This window comes from Brassica napus, chromosome A9 (assembly GCF_020379485.1).
Source record: "Brassica napus cultivar Da-Ae chromosome A9, Da-Ae, whole genome shotgun sequence".
NCBI classification, from domain to species: Eukaryota; Viridiplantae; Streptophyta; class Magnoliopsida; order Brassicales; family Brassicaceae; genus Brassica; species Brassica napus.
This window is the reverse complement of record NC_063442.1, coordinates 30504773-30522466: the sequence shown is the minus strand read 5'-3', so window position 1 is coordinate 30522466 and position 17694 is coordinate 30504773. Positions and strand designations below refer to the sequence as shown.

Below are 17694 nucleotides of genomic sequence, written 5' to 3'. Positions count from 1 at the left end.
GTTCTAACTTTCAACGTGAGAGCTCCGTTGCTAGAAATTACTTCGCAAATAATAGTATAGATCATTATACACAAGATATGAGCCCGTTGCGTTGCAACGGGTTTTGTTTGATGTTTTAATTTAATAAAAACCATATAATAATAAATAATTTTATTATAGTATTATGATTGTTTTTTGCATATGTTGTTTTTTGTTTTATAATTAAAACTTATTTTCACACATAAATTCATGCTAATATTTATATTTTATAATCATGGTGCATAGATGAGTTGTTATAAACTTTATACTAAGGATTAGAGAAAATACTATACATAAACAAACATTTAAACTGGATACAATCCGAAATAAAAAAATGAAAAGTAAAAGGAAATGAAAGTTAAATACACCAATCGAATCAATGACAACATTATACATGTTCTTATGTACTAATTTTATTTTTTGTTAAATAAGTCTTTACAATTTTATTTTTCTAGGATTTGTAAAAAAAGAAAAACATTATATTTTATAAATCTCCTTTTTATTTACAATTAAAAAAATTAAATACTCTTTTGCAATTTTCTTTAATATTTTAGAAAAACTAAATTACTATTATATAACCTATTATAATTATCATCTCTTTAGAAATTCAGAAAAAATATATTGCTATCAAATAATTATTTTTAGTTATTAATAAATATTTATAAAACTTATATTTTTACAATTTGTTTCAATACTAATTTTACACTTATTTTGTTAATTAAATAATTTTTAGTATCATATTCATCATTAAATACTCTCTTAAAATAATATCAAATAAATTTTTGCAATTCTCTTTGGGTTAGGGTTTAAAAATATTATACAAATTTCTTTTGTTTAGGATTTTTTTTTATAAGAAAAAGGAAAACAACTATCAAATATTCTTTTACAGTTTTGTAGGATTTTTGAAAAGGAAATTAATATTACATAATATTTTACAATTATATTTTGTCTAGGATTTAAAAAATAAATTTTCTATCAAATAACTATTTTCAGTTAATATTAACTATTTTTAGAAGTTAGGAATATTCAAAAGGAAAATTGCCACAAATAGCACATTTATAGTACCATATTTCATATTTATACTAACCACTTTTACCCTCACTTTTATTGAAGGGTAAAAGATAATTATACCCTTAGGGTTAACTAATCTAGACTTAAGGTTTAGAGTTGAGGGGTGAGATAAGGTTTTTGGAATGTGAAATTTAAGATTCTAATAAATATATAAATAAATACTTATAAAATATTTAAAAACAATTTTAAAAATAATTTCAAACATAATTTTTGTTTTTCAAAAAGAAATTTGAAAATAAAAATAAAAAAAATTCAAAAAAAAATTCAAAAAAAAATTATAAAAAAGTTCGAATTTGAAAAAGTATAATTTGAATTTTTTTTTTAATAATGATTTATTATATATATAAATAACAAGGGCATAAGAGTCTTTTGCCACTTAATGAAGAAAGTATTTTTGAAAATGTCTCATTAGTGGTGGTAAAAATGAAAAGTGGTACCATGAAAGTGGTAAACATGTAATTTCCCCTTTTCAAAATTCGTTTTTCTCAATATCATTAATAGTTTTACAATTTTTCTTGTTAATTGAATAATTGTTACTATCATGTTTATCATTAAATTTTTGAAGTTATAATTACTATTAAATAAAATTTTGCAATTCACTCTTGTCACGATTTAAAAAAAAAAGGAAAATTCTTAATTCATAAGATTAGAAAAGACTTTTTGTTAGAAATCTACTTTATTTAAGATTTTAGGGAACAAAAGTTATTTTCACATAATGTAAGTTTTGATTGACACATTCACAATCTAATTTGAAGTTAATTTAAAAAAAAAAAATTTGAAGTTAATTTTGGCTTATATTTTTAACAGATAATTATTAAAAAGTAAAGTTAGTTAATTATAAGAAAAATAAGATTACTTTTACGTTTTTATTTTATTTAGACTATTAAAAAAGAAATTAATTATTTTATTTCTTTTTGATTTTTATACAACTATTTTATTTTTTTAATAGAAAAGTCATGTTTAATTATTTATATATTTTATCTTATACATACAAACACATATTTATCATATTCACATTGTTGGGGTCAAAAACGGTTACGACAAATTTAACATTCAAAACGTCCGAGGAAGAAAGTAAGAATTTCTCCGAAGAGTACTTTTCGAAATAGATTCTTCCTTACGAAAAAGCTTTACGGAAGAAAGAATCGAGATGTCCGACGAAAGCTCAAACAGGTCGTTACGCAGCGACCGAACGTCCGTCCCGCTCGGTCGCTACGTAGCGACCGAGCTCGAGCCCAAGCTCGGTCGCTACGTAGCGACCGAGCTCAAGCCAAAGCTCGGTCGCTACGTAGCGACCGAGCGATCGTCCAGCTCGGTCGCTACGTAGCGACAGAGCTCAAGCCAAGGCTCGGTCGCCACGTAGCGACCGAGGGCTCGTCCCGCTCGATCGCTACGTAGCGACCGAGCTCGGCCAAGTTCGGTCTCTACGTAGCGACCGAGCGATCGTCCTGCTCGGTCGCTACGTAGCGACCGAGCTCAAGCCAAAGCTCGGTCGCTACGGAGCGACCGAGCTCGAGCCAAAGCTCGGTCGCTACGTAGCGACCGGGCTCGAGCTGAAGTTCGGTCGCTGTGTAGCGATTGAACTCTTCCGAACATCGACATACATCAATCCAGGCATTCTCGTTAAACCTTCGAATGCTATCTCCCGAAGACCGTAGCATGCTCAGTCCATGTTTTCCGCTATCGAAATTCATCGATCAAACTTCGCGGATTAGAAACCGCGGAAAGTTTGTTCTTTATCAAAAAAATATCGTAGTAAAAGTGTCGAGTCGGAAGACGACCCAAAGGGACCTAAAACACGACTCGAGGCCCATCCTACGATTTCTTAACCAAAAGCCCGTAAACCGTAGCTCGGTTTACGCTTGCCCCACAAGGAAGGATAAATGTCAAGTTTCCGCGGATAAATACGGAAGTTTTGAAGATAATTGTGAAGATCGGGAAAAATGGAAAATTTCCGTTTTTATGCTATGACGGCTTAAGGGCAGAAGAGTAAAAGCGTAAACCGACCTTGGAGCTAGTATATAAGGAGTCCTAGGCGAGGAGTATGGAGGAGAATTTTTTCAGAGCAAACTTAGCACTTAGAGCAATTTAGGCAATTTTCTGTTTTTGTTATTTCGAGCTGCGACTCAATTAGGTTTAGCCGTCTTAGGGTTACTAGAACTAGGAATCTCGCCGACAGCTCTCGAGCCCAGGCTTATACCTTGTTGTAAACGCTCATACGCAAATTCGGAATAAGATTTTCTTTGCTCTCTTTTTCGATTTCTTATACTTTATCATTGTTATTCTCGTGTTCTGATTGCTTGACGTGTGGTAATTAGCAGATATCCGGGTCCTCTGGGAAATTAGGGTTTTCCTAGTTTCCTTATTTAAACGGAAATCGACAGTGCGAATTTCGGTTCCCACACACACATACTTATGCACGACAATATCTTCAAAAATTAAAAGTTACGCTAGCATCATAAGATGTAATAATGATAGTAAAAAGTTGAGTTGTATCAAGACATTAAAAGAAAATATTATGTGTAAGTTTAAACCTAAATATAGATGTGAAATACTTATAGTTATTTTTTGTCGTTATTATTTAACATACAATTATCTATTAAAAAAAAGAAAGTTATTTACTTATAAGAAAATAAAAAGAGTACTTTTACAATTTTCTTTTAATTATGCTATTAAAAAAGTAATATTATTTATTTTAAAGTTAGTTTAACATTTTTTACAATTCGTTTTTGTTTAACATTTTTTTCTTAAAAGTTAATGTTAATCTTTATAATTCTCTATATGTAGTATCTTTTAAAATAAACATTATAATAAAAAATAATGATAATAATATATTAGTAATAATAATAATAAGACTATTAAATAATATTTATAATTAATTTTTATGATAAATATTTTTTATTATTTTCGTATAAAATGTTTTGATATTTTTTATCATGATATAGTTTAACACATATCACATTTTAAATATATAAGTACTGTGTGTCACAATCATGTTAATTAACAATTTTGAAGAATCAAGCTCAATATAATCTTTTATAATTATATTTTCACTTAAAGTTTAGAAAATAGAAATTATATTAAAGAAATGTTTTGCAGATCTATTTTTTAGGATTTTGAAAAAGAAAAATTTCTAAAAATAATTACTACTAATTATTTTTAAGAAATCGTTTTTACTATCAAATAATTTTTGAAAGTAGTTTTTTCAAAATTCGTTTTTATTATCTTATTATATATATTTTTAATCATTATATATTTAAACACATGTCACAATATTAGAAGAAAATTTATTATCAAATAATCTTTTGCAATTATCTTTTGATTAGGATTTTAAAAAAGGAAAATTACTATTAAATAATATATATAATAAGATTTTTAATAAAATTCATTTTTGTTAATATCTTAGTATATATATTTTTAATTATAAGATAGATTAACAAATGTCACAATCTTAAATATATAATTGCTATGTATCGCGATCAAGTTAATTAGCAACTTTGAAAAACCAAGTTTTATATAATAAGATAATAAACTAGGTGTCTTTCCCGCATATATGGGCTTAATCGCTTTACAAATATTTATTAGTTTATTTTTAATTAATTCAAAAACCAGCATAATTATTATTGATGTTTTCAAAAAATTAAATGTAACATATATATAACAAAAATTTAATTAAATATATATATTTAATTAAAATTTATTAAGGATAACATTGACTTTAACTACTTAATTTATTATAATTTTTCTATATTTTATTTTAAGATTTTATAATTGAAAAATATGTCTTAAGATAACAACACAATATATAAGAATTATCTTATTTTTAAAAAAAGTTAATATTATTAATAAAAAATCGTTTTTGATTATATAATTAATAATATATAAAATTCATTAAGGGTAGTATAGATATTAATCGCTCTAACTTTCAACGGATCAATCAGTGCAGGAACGAAATCGAGGATCAAAAGCTCAGACACACGTCGCTTCACCATGCATGGGGGAGGCTCTCGCAATCAGAGAAGGTTTGCTTCAAGCAGCGTCTCACAACATCACTCATATCTGTATCCGTACAGACTCTCAAGTGCTCGCAACAGCGATCAACTCTCGCCGGAAGACGACGGAGCTTTACGGAGTTCTCGCCGACATCGACGACCTATCCTTCTCGCCTCTTTCTCCCTTTTCTTCTTGTCGTTTTGTTTACATTCCTAAAATCACAAATGGGCCAGCGGATGGACTTGCTAAGGCATGTCTTTCAACCCATCTCGCTATGGACCTGAACTCTATCTAAACCTTTTACCTAAATGAAAGTCTTATGTTGCTCAAAAAAAAAAACTTTCAACGTGAGAGTTCCGTTGCTAAAAATTACTTCACAAATAATAGTATAGATAAAGAATCCATACAAATTTGTGAACTATTATTTTGAAAAAGACTGAATAAAAACAATAAAATATGCACATTTTGAATTTATATATTTCTATATGATATGATAAATTTGTTTGTCAAACATAAAACAAAAAGTATTATAAGACTTTTGCTTCTTCTTTTATGGAAACAGAAGGAAATACACATAATTGATTTTAATTACCTTTGCTATGTACGTGTTATTGAACTAATTAGCCTCATTACCACACTTCGACAAACTTCTTTCTTCTACTAAAAGCCATAAATTATATATAGGCTGATTGGCAAGTACTTTAGAAGTGCTGTAAGATTTTTCTAAAGCTTAAATTACTGTGGAAGCACCGTAGCCTATTGGTTAATGCTTAAAGGCTTCTATACTCAGGTTTGAGGTTCGAATCCCCGACTATGAAAATTATTGCAGATTACAGGAAATCCAGGTTTCAAGTCCCGGAGAAAGCGGTTTATTAAACAATTATACAGACTAAAGAGGAAAGACTTGCAAGGGATCTTCAACATGGTACAAGTAAATCTAGCCAGGCGTGGATCTTCATAGAACGGCTCAGGTGATGCAGTTAGGTGTAGGTCTTCATAAAGCAAGTAGTATTGTCGGTTGTCGAATCGTCTATGTAATCTTTCTTATATCATAATTGTAAGGTCATAATAAATCAGCGTTAAAAAAAAACCTAAATTACTTTTAAAGTATAAATATTTATCAATGATGCTTTGTAAAGAATTTTTAAAGCTACATATTATTTTTTTTCCTTTTTGTTGTAGAAAGCAATAAACCTAGAGCACTTATTTTTTGCTTTAGTAAATTTATATATAAATCATTAAATCTTTTCAAAACTACAGCTAAAATCCTACAGCAAAATTATTTACAACACAAAAAAAAAATCTACAATCTTATATATTAAACATAAAGCTACAGCTACTTCCAATCATCCTCACTTAGTAAATTGTAACAACTTACAATTCTAACTAACTAAAATACCTCTTTTAACAATTGACGTTTATCTCGTTCTCGCAGCAACATCTATATACCATCTTTTCATGTTCCTCAATGGTAAGATAACCTAGTCTTTCTTTTTCCCTATAATTATAATAAATCAAAATCTTAAAACACTGAAATTTTCCATGGTTAACTGTAAGAAAAAGGTCAAAATACTCACGTTCATATTTCAAATTGAGTTAAGGTTGTACCATGTTTTATATGATTATATATATCCATATTAAACAGTCAACTCCCCTTGGTTTTCTTAAGAATAAAAATAAAAGAACACAAGGTAGTAATATAATTAATCTTTTTTTGTTAAAGAAAAATAAAAGAGTAATCTAACTCAAAAAAAAAATTGAAACTGTAACTCAAAAGTATTTTATATAATAGAATCATCATATACTAACTATTACCTCAGCTGTCGATGATACTTTAATTTCCCTTTTTCTGAAGAACTAAGCTCTGAAATAGGAGAAATCTCAACTGCCATCTTCAAAGTAAATCATGCAAAAACGAATATCAAGTTGAGAAGAAGAGAACATTTAATCTGAATAAAAAAGTAGTCATAAACCTGTATCTTTTTTTTTTCTTTTGCTACACTAAATTAATGAAGAAGTCTCTCATGCCTCTAATGGCAGCGATGAAGTGCTCTGGAAGCAGGGCCGGCTGAGCCATAGGGGCAAGGGGGCGTCGGCCCAGGGACCCAAATTTTTTTTTGCATAATTAGTGTTAAAATGGGATCTGATTTTCAAAAAAAAAAAATTAAAAAAGGGCCCAAAATTTTTAAGTTATCCATAGAGTATATGTAAAATTTTTTTTGAAAAACTATTTTGCCCAAGGACCCAAAATTTATTTGAGCCGGCCCTGTCTGGAAGTATTCAGATGGTGATCACAAGCCCAGTTTCTCGTCAGCCAGAACTTGGGATCAGATTAGAGAAAGGAAGAGTGCAGTGTTTTGGAGTAAAGAAGTTTGGTTTAGCCAAGGAGTTCCGATCCGCGTTTCTCGTTTATTGTGTGGCTGGCAGTGAGAAATAGACTGTCAACGAGAGATATAATTAGAGGTTGGGGAATACAACAGGGCTGTGCTCTATGTGGAGAAAGAGATGAGACGAGAGACCATGTGTTTTTCACCTGCCCGTACTCATTCAAAGTTTGGGATACGCTAGTGAATCGATTGACTGGGCACAGGACAGATCCATACTGGTCGGAAACGCTGCAATTTGTCTGCAGAAACAATCTGCAAAGCATGGATAAGATCCTGCTCAAAATGGTTTTTCCAATCATGCATTTACTATCTGTGGAAGGAGAGAAATAAGCAGAAACACAACACTGGGTAGTTGAGCAAGTAATAAGGATCATAGATAAGGGAGTGCGCAACAGAATCACTTCACTCCATTACAAGTCTGATCATAAGCTGGCAGGTTTGAAAATACGTTGGTTCGAAGTTACACTCTAGTACTTAGAAGATCAATCATTTTTCAAGTCTTGTAAATGTTTTTAGGCTTATTTAGTCATATGTAAATTCTTATTTTTTTTTACATGATCAATAAATTTCACATGTCATCAAAAAAAATTAATGAAGAAAACGAAACTATGGAAAAAAGAGTGGGAGAAAAAACAAATTAGTTGTTAAAAGTTACATAAAAAATCTAGTGAAAGTGTGGTCGTGTTTTGAAAATATATTTATGCAAATGTTTTTACTTAAAATTTCACTATTCTTAAAATTTCAACCATTATAACATAGAAACGTATTCAGAAACTTAAACGCAATAAGAGGAGAACAATCGGAACCAACATCATCTGGAATTTTAGCAAAAGAAACATCATGTGGAAACATGATATTTTTTTGACTAATTAACGTGCATTCGCCTACAATTGGTTTATGTGTATTGTGTAATCGAAAGTCTAGTCAGGAATCTGCGGCGTATGATGCTGAAGTCGAGCTTTCCCTTAATTTTCGGAATCATAAACTCAGCGTTCATCTTTTGTTGTGCCATTTCTTTTGTATTTTCCTTTAGATGTTTCCGGATTTCTAATATAATCACAGGAAAATAAAATAAATATATGTCTAGTTTCTATTGCTGCCTAGTACATATTACATTCCATCAATCAAAAGAACACTAGCCAGGAAACGATCAAAGGCTCGTTTTAACATCTTTGGGCCACGGCTCATTTATTTTTACATCTTTGGAACTCTCTAGTCAGTTCCAATCCTTTTCCGTCTTCTATATTTATTTTTGGTGGATTCGCTGTTTCATGAAAACCCATTTAAGCTATCAGAGTATCAGAAACACTGTAGGTAACAATCTACGTAAATGTCTTCTAATAATTTAAACAAAGAAAAAATAGATATTATCATTAAAAACGTGATACACCATCTCATGAACGTGTTTCACATTATCACATTTCTTCAAGTCAATTTTATTTTTTCTTCGTGCTTTTAACTCTTCCAAGATAAACTATGCACACCAGCTGACCAGCACGTAGTATTTTGGGCTTATATATAGAAATAACTAGTGACCAAAACAAAATAGAATTGATACATATTTAACTTCCAGGCACAATAATTTTGCCTGTATATATCAAGATATACGAACTTCTTGCATTACATGCTTTATTAAGTACGAATATATATATTAGAAACTTAGTTTCGTGTTTTCACGAGATACAAATTTCAGTGAATAAAGTTTAAAATAACCTGTATGCTTACATCTCAAAATAAGGTTTATCTATTAAATACATCTCGCTATTAATTATTACGGTCATTATCGAGTCAAAACGTGTTATAAATAATGAAGCTTGAAGAAGTCAATAAACGGGTTTGTAGGAGTAGTTGAGTAGTGAATGAGTCTTCCTGGTTTGTAGGAAGTCGAGTTCAAGTTGTTTCCAAGTTTTTAGGAAGTCGTTTAGATTTGATTCAGTTTTCTATTTAATGTTTACGTATCACTTCAGCTTCAATAAGAAAGAAAACAGAAAATTGCAGTAACTTGTGCTCTAAGGTTCATACTTTCTTCTTCTTGCTTTAGTAACAAGTGGTATCAGAGCCTTGCAATCCATTGTATTGCGAGATCTGAGACGTGAGAATGAGTGATAAAGATTCGTTGTTGAGTATTCCTAAATTTGATGGAGATTATGAGCATTGGGCAATGCTTATGGAGAATCTGTTACGATCCAAGGAGTGGTGGGATCTAATCGAAGTAGGACTCGTACATCCGGAGACTGATGCTCAGAGAATCGAGCAGGCTGAGGCAAAACTCAAGGATCTTAAGGTGAAGAACTACCTTTTTGCCTCCATCAACAAGACGATCCTCAAGACGATCGCCAAGAAGGAGACTTCGAAGGATATTTGGGAATCAATGAAGACGAAATATCAAGGTAACAAGAGGGTCCAAAGTGCTCAGTTGCAGAGACTTAGGAGGATGTTTGAAGTTCTTGAGATGAAAGAGGAGGATACCATCACAGAGTATGTCTCCAAGGTGATGGTGGTGGCAAATGATATGCGTAATCTCGGTGAGGACATGGCGGATGACAAGATCGTTGAAAAGATCCTGCGTACTCTGGTTGAGAAGTTCACATATGTGGTCTGTGCAATTGAAGAATCAAAGGATATCAAGGAGATGACTGTGGATGAGTTGCAGAGTTCACTTCTTGTTCATGAACAAAACTTGAGCAAGCACACCGGTGAAGAACATGTACTCAAGGTAGAGGCTGGACGAAGCGGTTCTTCACAAGGAAGGGGAGGATATCAGTATACACGAGGAAGAGGAGGCTATCGAGGTGGCAGAGGTGATCGCAGAAGCACTAGCTTTGACAAAAGCAATGTAGAGTGTTTCAAATGCCACAAGATGGGGCATTTCAAAAATGAATGTCCAAGTTGGGAGAAGAATGCCAACTATGCGGAACTTGAAGAAGATGTGCTCCTGATGGCACAAACCGAGGCTGTTTATGAGCAAGTATGGTATCTGGATTCAGGATGCAGTAACCATATGTGTGGAACCAGAGAATGGTTTGTTGAACTCGACAGTGAGTTTCGCCAACAAGTGAAGTTGGGAGATGATAGAAGAATGCAAGTTGAAGGCAGAGGAAGTCTGAGAATGGAGATCAACGGCATTACTCAGGTAATAACATCAGTCTACTATGTTCCGGGGTTGAAGAACAATCTGCTAAGTGTTGGACAGCTGCAGCAGAAAGGGCTGAGGATAGTTATAGAGGAGGACCTCTGTGAAATCTGGCACAAACAACAAAGGAGACTACTCATGGTTTCAAAGATGACCAGGAACAGGATGTTTGTGGTGAGGGCTACGGTGATGCAGACAAATGAGACGATGAAAGGAAATCAGATGCTGAGTGTGATAGAGAATGAGGAAGATGTATGGCACATGAGATTTGGCCATGTCAGTCACTCTAGACTGGCGATGTTAACTGAGAAGGAGATGGTGACTGGTCTGCCAAAGATCAACAAGGGTAGTGAAGTTTGCGAGGTCTGCATGAAAGGGAAGCAGATCAGGGAGAGCATACCAAAGGCAAGCGTATGGAAGGCAAATCGTGGCTTGGAATTAGTTCACAGTGATATTTGCGGTCCTATCTCCCCAACCTCTGCTAGTGGAAGAAGATATGTCATCAACTTCATCGATGACTATAGCAGAAAGTGCTGGACATTCTTCCTAGCAGAGAAATCTGAAGCTTTCCGAGTCTTCAAAGAGTTCAAGGCGGCAGCAGAGAGAGAGCTAGGCGTGGAGCTAGTGTGTCTGAGAACAGACAGAGGTGGAGAGTTCAACTCAAAGGCATTTCAAGAGTATTGTGTTGAGAAGGGAATTAAAAGACAGCTCACAACTGCCTACACTCCTCAGCAAAATGGGGTTGCAGAGAGGAAGAATAGGAGCATTATGAACATGGTGAGATGTATGATGTTTGGCATGAAGGTACCTCTCAAATTCTGGCCTGAAGCAGCTCAGTACGCGGTGCATATACTCAACAGATGTCCTAGTGCTAGCCTCGGAGATACAACACCATCGGAGAAGTGGAGTAAGCACAAGCCATCTGTGGAGCATCTGCGTGTCTTTGGTTGTGTTGCGTTCGCTCTCATACCATATGAGAGACGAATCAAACTTGATGAGAAGAGCATCAAGTGTGTGATGTTTGGAGTAAGCAAAGAATCAAAGGGGTATAGGCTCTACGATCCCGTAGGAGAGAGAATCATCATCAGTAAGGATGTGAAGTTTGACGAGAAGAAACAGTGGGATTGGGAAGAAAAGGTTGAAGATGATCAGCTTGTGGAGGTTGATGAAGCTGAGAAAGATCAAGATGAAGGCGGTAGAGATGAAGAACCAAATGAAACCACTGAAGAAGAAGAAACTACTGGTCCACAAGAACCGATAAATACAGAAGCTGAGCCAAGAGTACCAGGAGAAGGGTCGAATACAGAAACTATCAGATCAGGAAGGAACAAGGCAAGACCAGTGTGGATGAAGGACTACGTATGCGAGAACAGAGGTATGTTCGTGGAGTTTGATAATGAAGACGTCATGGTATTATTTACCTCTGAAGATGATCCCAGCACATTTGAAGAAGCAGTAAGAGAAGAAAGGTGGAGGAGAGCAATGGAAGCAGAGATCGGCTCAATAGAAGGGAACCACACTTGGGATTTGGTGGAACTTCCTGAAGGTGCAAAGGTTATTGGGGTTAAGTGGGTCTTCAAGACAAAGCTGAATGAGAAAGGTGAAGTGGATAAGTTCAAGGCAAGACTGGTGGCTAAGGGATTTCTACAAACACATGGAGTTGATTTCTATGAAGTGTTTGCTCCGGTTGCAAAGTGGGATACTATCAGAGTTCTACTTGGATTGGCCGCACAGAAGGGTTGGAGTGTCTACCAGCTCGACGTGAAAAGCGCCTTCTTACAAGGAGAACTCACTGAAGATGTCTTTGTGGAACAACCCAAAGGTTTCACAAGAGAAGGAGAAGATGAGGGCAAGGTCTATAAGCTAAACAAAGCTTTGTATGGTCTGAGACAAGCACCAAGGGCTTGGTATAGCAGAATTGAAGGCTACTTTGTGAGAGAAGGTTTCAGGAAGTGTTACTGTGAGCATACACTTTTCGTAAAAGAAGAAGGCGGAAGCATTCTGGTGGTAAGTCTGTACGTGGATGATCTGATATACACAAGCGATTCTCAGCCAATGCTTGAAGCTTTCAAGATGTCTATGAAGGAGGAGTTTGCAATGACTGATCTTGGCAAGATGAAGTATTTCTTAGGTGTTGAGGTGATTCAAGATGAGGTTGGAATCTTCATTAATCAGAAGAAATATGCCATCGAAACATTGAAGAAGTATGGTCTTGAAGACTGCAACTCAGTTAGGAATCCCATGGTTCCAGGTAACAAACTGACAAGAGAAGGAAGTGGAGAAGCTGTGGATCCAACGATGTATAAGCAATTAGTAGGAAGTTTGAGATATCTCACTGCTACAAGGCCTGATCTTATATATTCAGTCAACATTGTTAGTCGGTACATGGAGAACCCGCGAGAGTCACACATGCTTGCGGTCAAACGAATTTTGAGGTATGTTCAAGGAACACTTGGTTATGGTATACAGTATAGAAGAGATGGAGAAGAGGAGCTAGTTGGGTTTGTTGATAGTGACTATGCTGGAGATGAAGATGACAGAAAGAGCACATCAGGCTACACGTTTATGATTGGTGGAGGAGCTGTCTCATGGAGTTCAAAGAAGCAGCCTATAGTCACACTCTCAACTACTGAAGCAGAGTATGTATCAGCCGCAAATGGAGCTACTCAAGCGATATGGTTACGTAATGTACTTGAGGAGATTGGATTCAATCAGAAGAGTAGCACAGTCCTATTCTGCGACAACAGCTCTGCAATCAAATTGTCCAAGAATCCAGTGCTACATGGGAGGAGCAAGCATATTCATGTGAGGTATCATTTCCTTCGTGAGCTTGTGAATGAAGGAGTAATTGCTTTGGAGTATTGTTCAACGAAGGAACAGCTTTCGGATATCATGACTAAACCAGTGAAGTTAGAGGTGTTCGAGAGACTGAGAAGCAACATGGGAGTTGGTCTGAAGGAAGAATAAACTGGAAGCAATCCCAGTTTAAGGGAGGGATTGAAGCTTGAAGAAGTCAATAAACGGGTTTGTAGGAGTAGTTGAGTAGTGAATGAGTCTTCCTGGTTTGTAGGAAGTCGAGTTCAAGTTGTTTCCAAGTTTTTAGGAAGTCGTTTAGATTTGATTCAGTTTTCTATTTAATGTTTACGTATCACTTCAGCTTCAATAAGAAAGAAAACAGAAAATTGCAGTAACTTGTGCTCTAAGGTTCATACTTTCTTCTTCTTGCTTTAGTAACAAATAATACATGACGAATATCACTACTCTGTACGGCCGGTCCGAGAGGTTGCTCCTGACTCCTGAGATGTGCTTTGTCGCGCCTAGGCTTTGCTTGGGAGTAGCCGGAGAGATCTACGTACGTGGTCGCTCCTGCCACCTAACTGAGTGGACTACTTGTGATGGGTTGGCTCGTGAGTCAGTTTCACGGGTCTTTGACGGGAGCTGAGTTATGTGCTAAGCTCTATAGAAGTCGGGTCTTCAAGGCCGTCTTTCCGTTAAGATCATTTCCCACCACTTCAGATATGGTGATGCTTGTGGTCTTGAATTTGAGTTGCAGGTCAAGCAGTTCTGGTTAAGGAATGTGTTCGTTTTATTGTGCTCATGACTCGTAAAGCTTCAAGAGGAAGTAGTAAGGTCTCGAAGTGGTGATGCTGTCCCTTTCGATTTGTCGGCTTAGAGGATGAGTGCGGTTGTGGACGTTAAGCGCAGTTGTGAAAGTTGGGCGCTATTAAGCTTCAATTTCAATGGTTACTGTTATCCTATCTACGATCCGATCTTGGTTCCAGACGATATCCCAGCTCAGACTAGAGGGCGGTCTTCAAGCGGGTCTCTATGACGCCGAGAGGAATGGTCTTTGGCTTCAGGTGACAGGCTGAATCAGCTTCTTTCTCGCTTTGTTTGTTGTGTTGCCACTTTCTCTTGGGTTTCTCCTTCATACCAGTATCACTCGACATCTCATTCAAGTGCTTCAAGTTTATATAGGTTATTTTTTTCCTGTTTGCTACCAAGCTGAACGGATGAAGTATGGATTGTCTTTTGATTCTATGTTTTTTTACCTTTTTTGGTTACCGAACTTTTGAGGTTTGTAATTAGTTAATCCCTATTTGTAATCCTCATCTTTCATTTCTTGAAATGCCATTTACATTTTTTGTACTAAAAGAAAATGATCACACGCAAGAGGATTTAAAGAAAGTGGCACAACCATACCAAACACCATAAATAAAATTGAAAATAAGATAATCCAAACTAAACGACCTCGAAAACATCGAGGTCTTCGTCGGGTTTCTATCATATTTTAAACAATTTAAATTCAATCACAGTTTGTTACAAAAAAAAAATTCATTCACAACTTCTACACGTTTTATATTGAATATATACAGAACAGACGTCCAAAGGTGCAAGCATAATTATATTTATTTGCAACAAAATTCAAACATTTGATCATTAGTAATCTTAAGGAAATGCACTGTCATTAATCATAAATATAAGAGGCTCGTGATACACAGACTACTATCCTCGCGCGCATAGAATTAAGATCTATACACATATATACATAAACCATGTATTATATATAATATATGAGTTGGCCTATAATATATCATAACATTTGAAGTAGAAGGCAACAAAATACTCATAATCATAATAAGATAAATTTCCTGGCGACAATAGATGATTTATAATAGTTCTCAGATAATTTATGAGAATATTAGTAATTAAGCAAGCTCCTAATGATGGCTGCTTCCGCGCTGTTGTCGTCCGTCGTAGCCAAGAGTTCCGACAAACGGTCACTTAGATCATCAACCTCTCTGTGCAAGTTCCTGATGTAGTTGCACGTCTCTTGTAGTACCGTAGATGCTGACACCTGTCCATTAATTTTTATTAGAATATTGTCAATTAGAGTACAAAATAACGATCATTTAGATATTCACAAAAAGTACGTACATGATAAAATGTTTTTATAACATATGCAGTTACTTTCTATCCTATATAAAACATCTTGATCATTATGAATAAAAACTTCTTACAAAAGACTAGTATTTCATGAGTTTTTTCAAAAGAAAATCATTTAAAAACTTCTCACTCTCTTCCTTTTAATTATTCTTATATATATATATATTGTGAGATACCCATATAAGAAACTTTTATAATGGAATTTATCTAAAAATTTCGTATATATCTTGAAAATTAACTAAGTAGAAAGATATTCTCATGATTACCATTTTCAGTGTGCAAAGATATTCTCATGATTACCACTTTCAATGTGCACAACGGTATAAACGGCCAGTATTTAATAAATCCTATTTATCGTCTATATGTAGAACTATAGTGAGTATTTAGGTAGAGAAGAGTAATGGGAGACATGGAGTTAAGGTACTTGGAAGTAGGAAGGGAACAAACTTAGTCCCACTCCACCAACTTGTGAATTTAAATTCATAAAATAAAGCATTCAAGGAACAAAAGAGATACTAGTATATATGCATAAATGAGGCTGTGAATTAATGTTACTTTATCTACGGATAGATAACTGTAGGCCACATGTATTTTACACTAGACGGCATTGGAATTCACCATGCATATTAATTAGTTATATGCACTATATAATGTTTCCATTTCATTTGAACTTTCTAAGTCCATGTGCTAACTTAATTATATATCCATACAAACAAGGAACATATGTTTGTTTGTATTTGCAAGAAAGATAGATTTACAAATAGATGTTTGAAGTGTATATACCTTGTCAGAACGGCGGCGGCGGAGTTCAGGGATAAGGTGTTGGAGCCTTGTTACAAGATCAGAAATCTGATCGTCAGAGATTCTTGAGCTCCCTGATGACTGTCTTGAACGTGATGATCTTCTGCTCGACATCTTCTTTCTCAATGTATATTAAGTGTCTTTGTGTTTTGTATGTGTGTGTGCGGAGAAGATAGGAATCCAGGAAGGATAGTTAGTTACGTGTCAGAGAGAGAAAGAGAATGAGAGTGGAGAAGATGAAAATTGTGTTGAAGAGGGAAGAGCAAAGTGGATGTGTTTTTATAATGAAAATTTATGAAGAGAGAGAAGATGAAGAAGAGACAAGTGCATGGAGGGAGGGTGTGGGCTGTGTTTCTTTTAACAAGAGTATCCTAGCTTTCAACTATTTAATTATTTTCTCTTCTCAGTTTCTCTCATTAGCGCTAAGTACAAAAATATACTGTTTATTTGGGTAAGCTTCTAGCCATACTTTCTCACGAGACCAACGTCTTGTTTGTTACAACTTAATCTCCCTTATCCCTTTGCCCAAAAAAAAAAATCTCCCTTATTCCTGTAATCCTGTTCCACTTCACGTTTTTTTTTCTATCGAGCTATTCACATGGTGTAGTGATGTATTATAATAGTTTCAACTTCAACTTAATAGCCATTATTGAGATTTCAAAGCTCCACATTTTTCTCTCAATATTGAACATATAGCCATATAGGTAACCAGTATGCGGATAAGGGTTAATGCACTTAGATGTGGCTCCATATTATGTGCAAACATTTATTATTTCAGGCCACCGGTCTTATTAAGTTTTTGGGATAATTTTTTTACCAAATAGGTTTTTGTAGTCTATCTGAATATGTGGTTGTGATAAATTCGTACCAAGATAGACCAACTTTCTATTTGTTTTATTGAAAATTTCAAAAAAGAACTGTTTACGCTAGGACCTCATATAATGTTGGTTCTGCCGGCGATCCAAATATCTAGTGCATATGAGCCATATAGAGGTGTTGTAGTAGAGCAAAATTTCATAAGCAGATTCTTCATGATGAGTTAGTAACTTAGAATCAGATGGTCTTTTAACATTATTTAAAACTTTGCAGCCATCTTTTATCCACTGCCAAAAAGGCATCACTTATCCAGATAATATTGGACCAAAACTCAGTTGAGATCGAGACGCAACCGGCTAAACCCTTTGTCTTTGTGGTTATAACATTTAACAAATGCGCACTCTATCAAGATTCAAAACCAAACCAAAGTCACTCCTCGGTGCTACAGAGCCTTCCAAAATCGGGCAAATTGGTAGAATTAACTCAGTGCACTATTTTTGGATCTACACATCCGAGTAGACTAAACAA

General features: G+C 34.6%; 1 protein-coding gene across 1 annotated transcript; it reads right to left on the bottom strand.

The window, feature by feature from the left end:
- Nucleotides 1-15051: 15051 nt before the first annotated feature.
- LOC106445053 (transcription factor PRE6) lies at nucleotides 15052-16675 on the bottom strand. Its single transcript, XM_013886536.3, has 2 exons — nucleotides 16333-16675; nucleotides 15052-15460 (listed from the first exon to the last, which is right to left on the bottom strand). Exons 1-2 carry the CDS (start codon nucleotides 16462-16464, stop codon nucleotides 15305-15307), a joined length of 288 nt encoding a protein of 95 aa, XP_013741990.1. The 5' UTR covers nucleotides 16465-16675; the 3' UTR covers nucleotides 15052-15304.
- Between the last annotated feature and the right edge of the window lie 1019 nt (nucleotides 16676-17694).

Bases quoted from the DNA above. Each gene is read 5' to 3' on its own strand.
- LOC106445053 (XM_013886536.3), bottom strand. From the start codon at position 16,464: ATGTCGAGCAGAAGATCATCACGTTCAAGACAGTCATCAGGGAGCTCA. The intron at 15,461-16,332 runs GTATATACACTT...ATTAATGGACAG, and splicing joins GCCGCCGCCGTTCTGACAAG to GTGTCAGCATCTACGGTACT.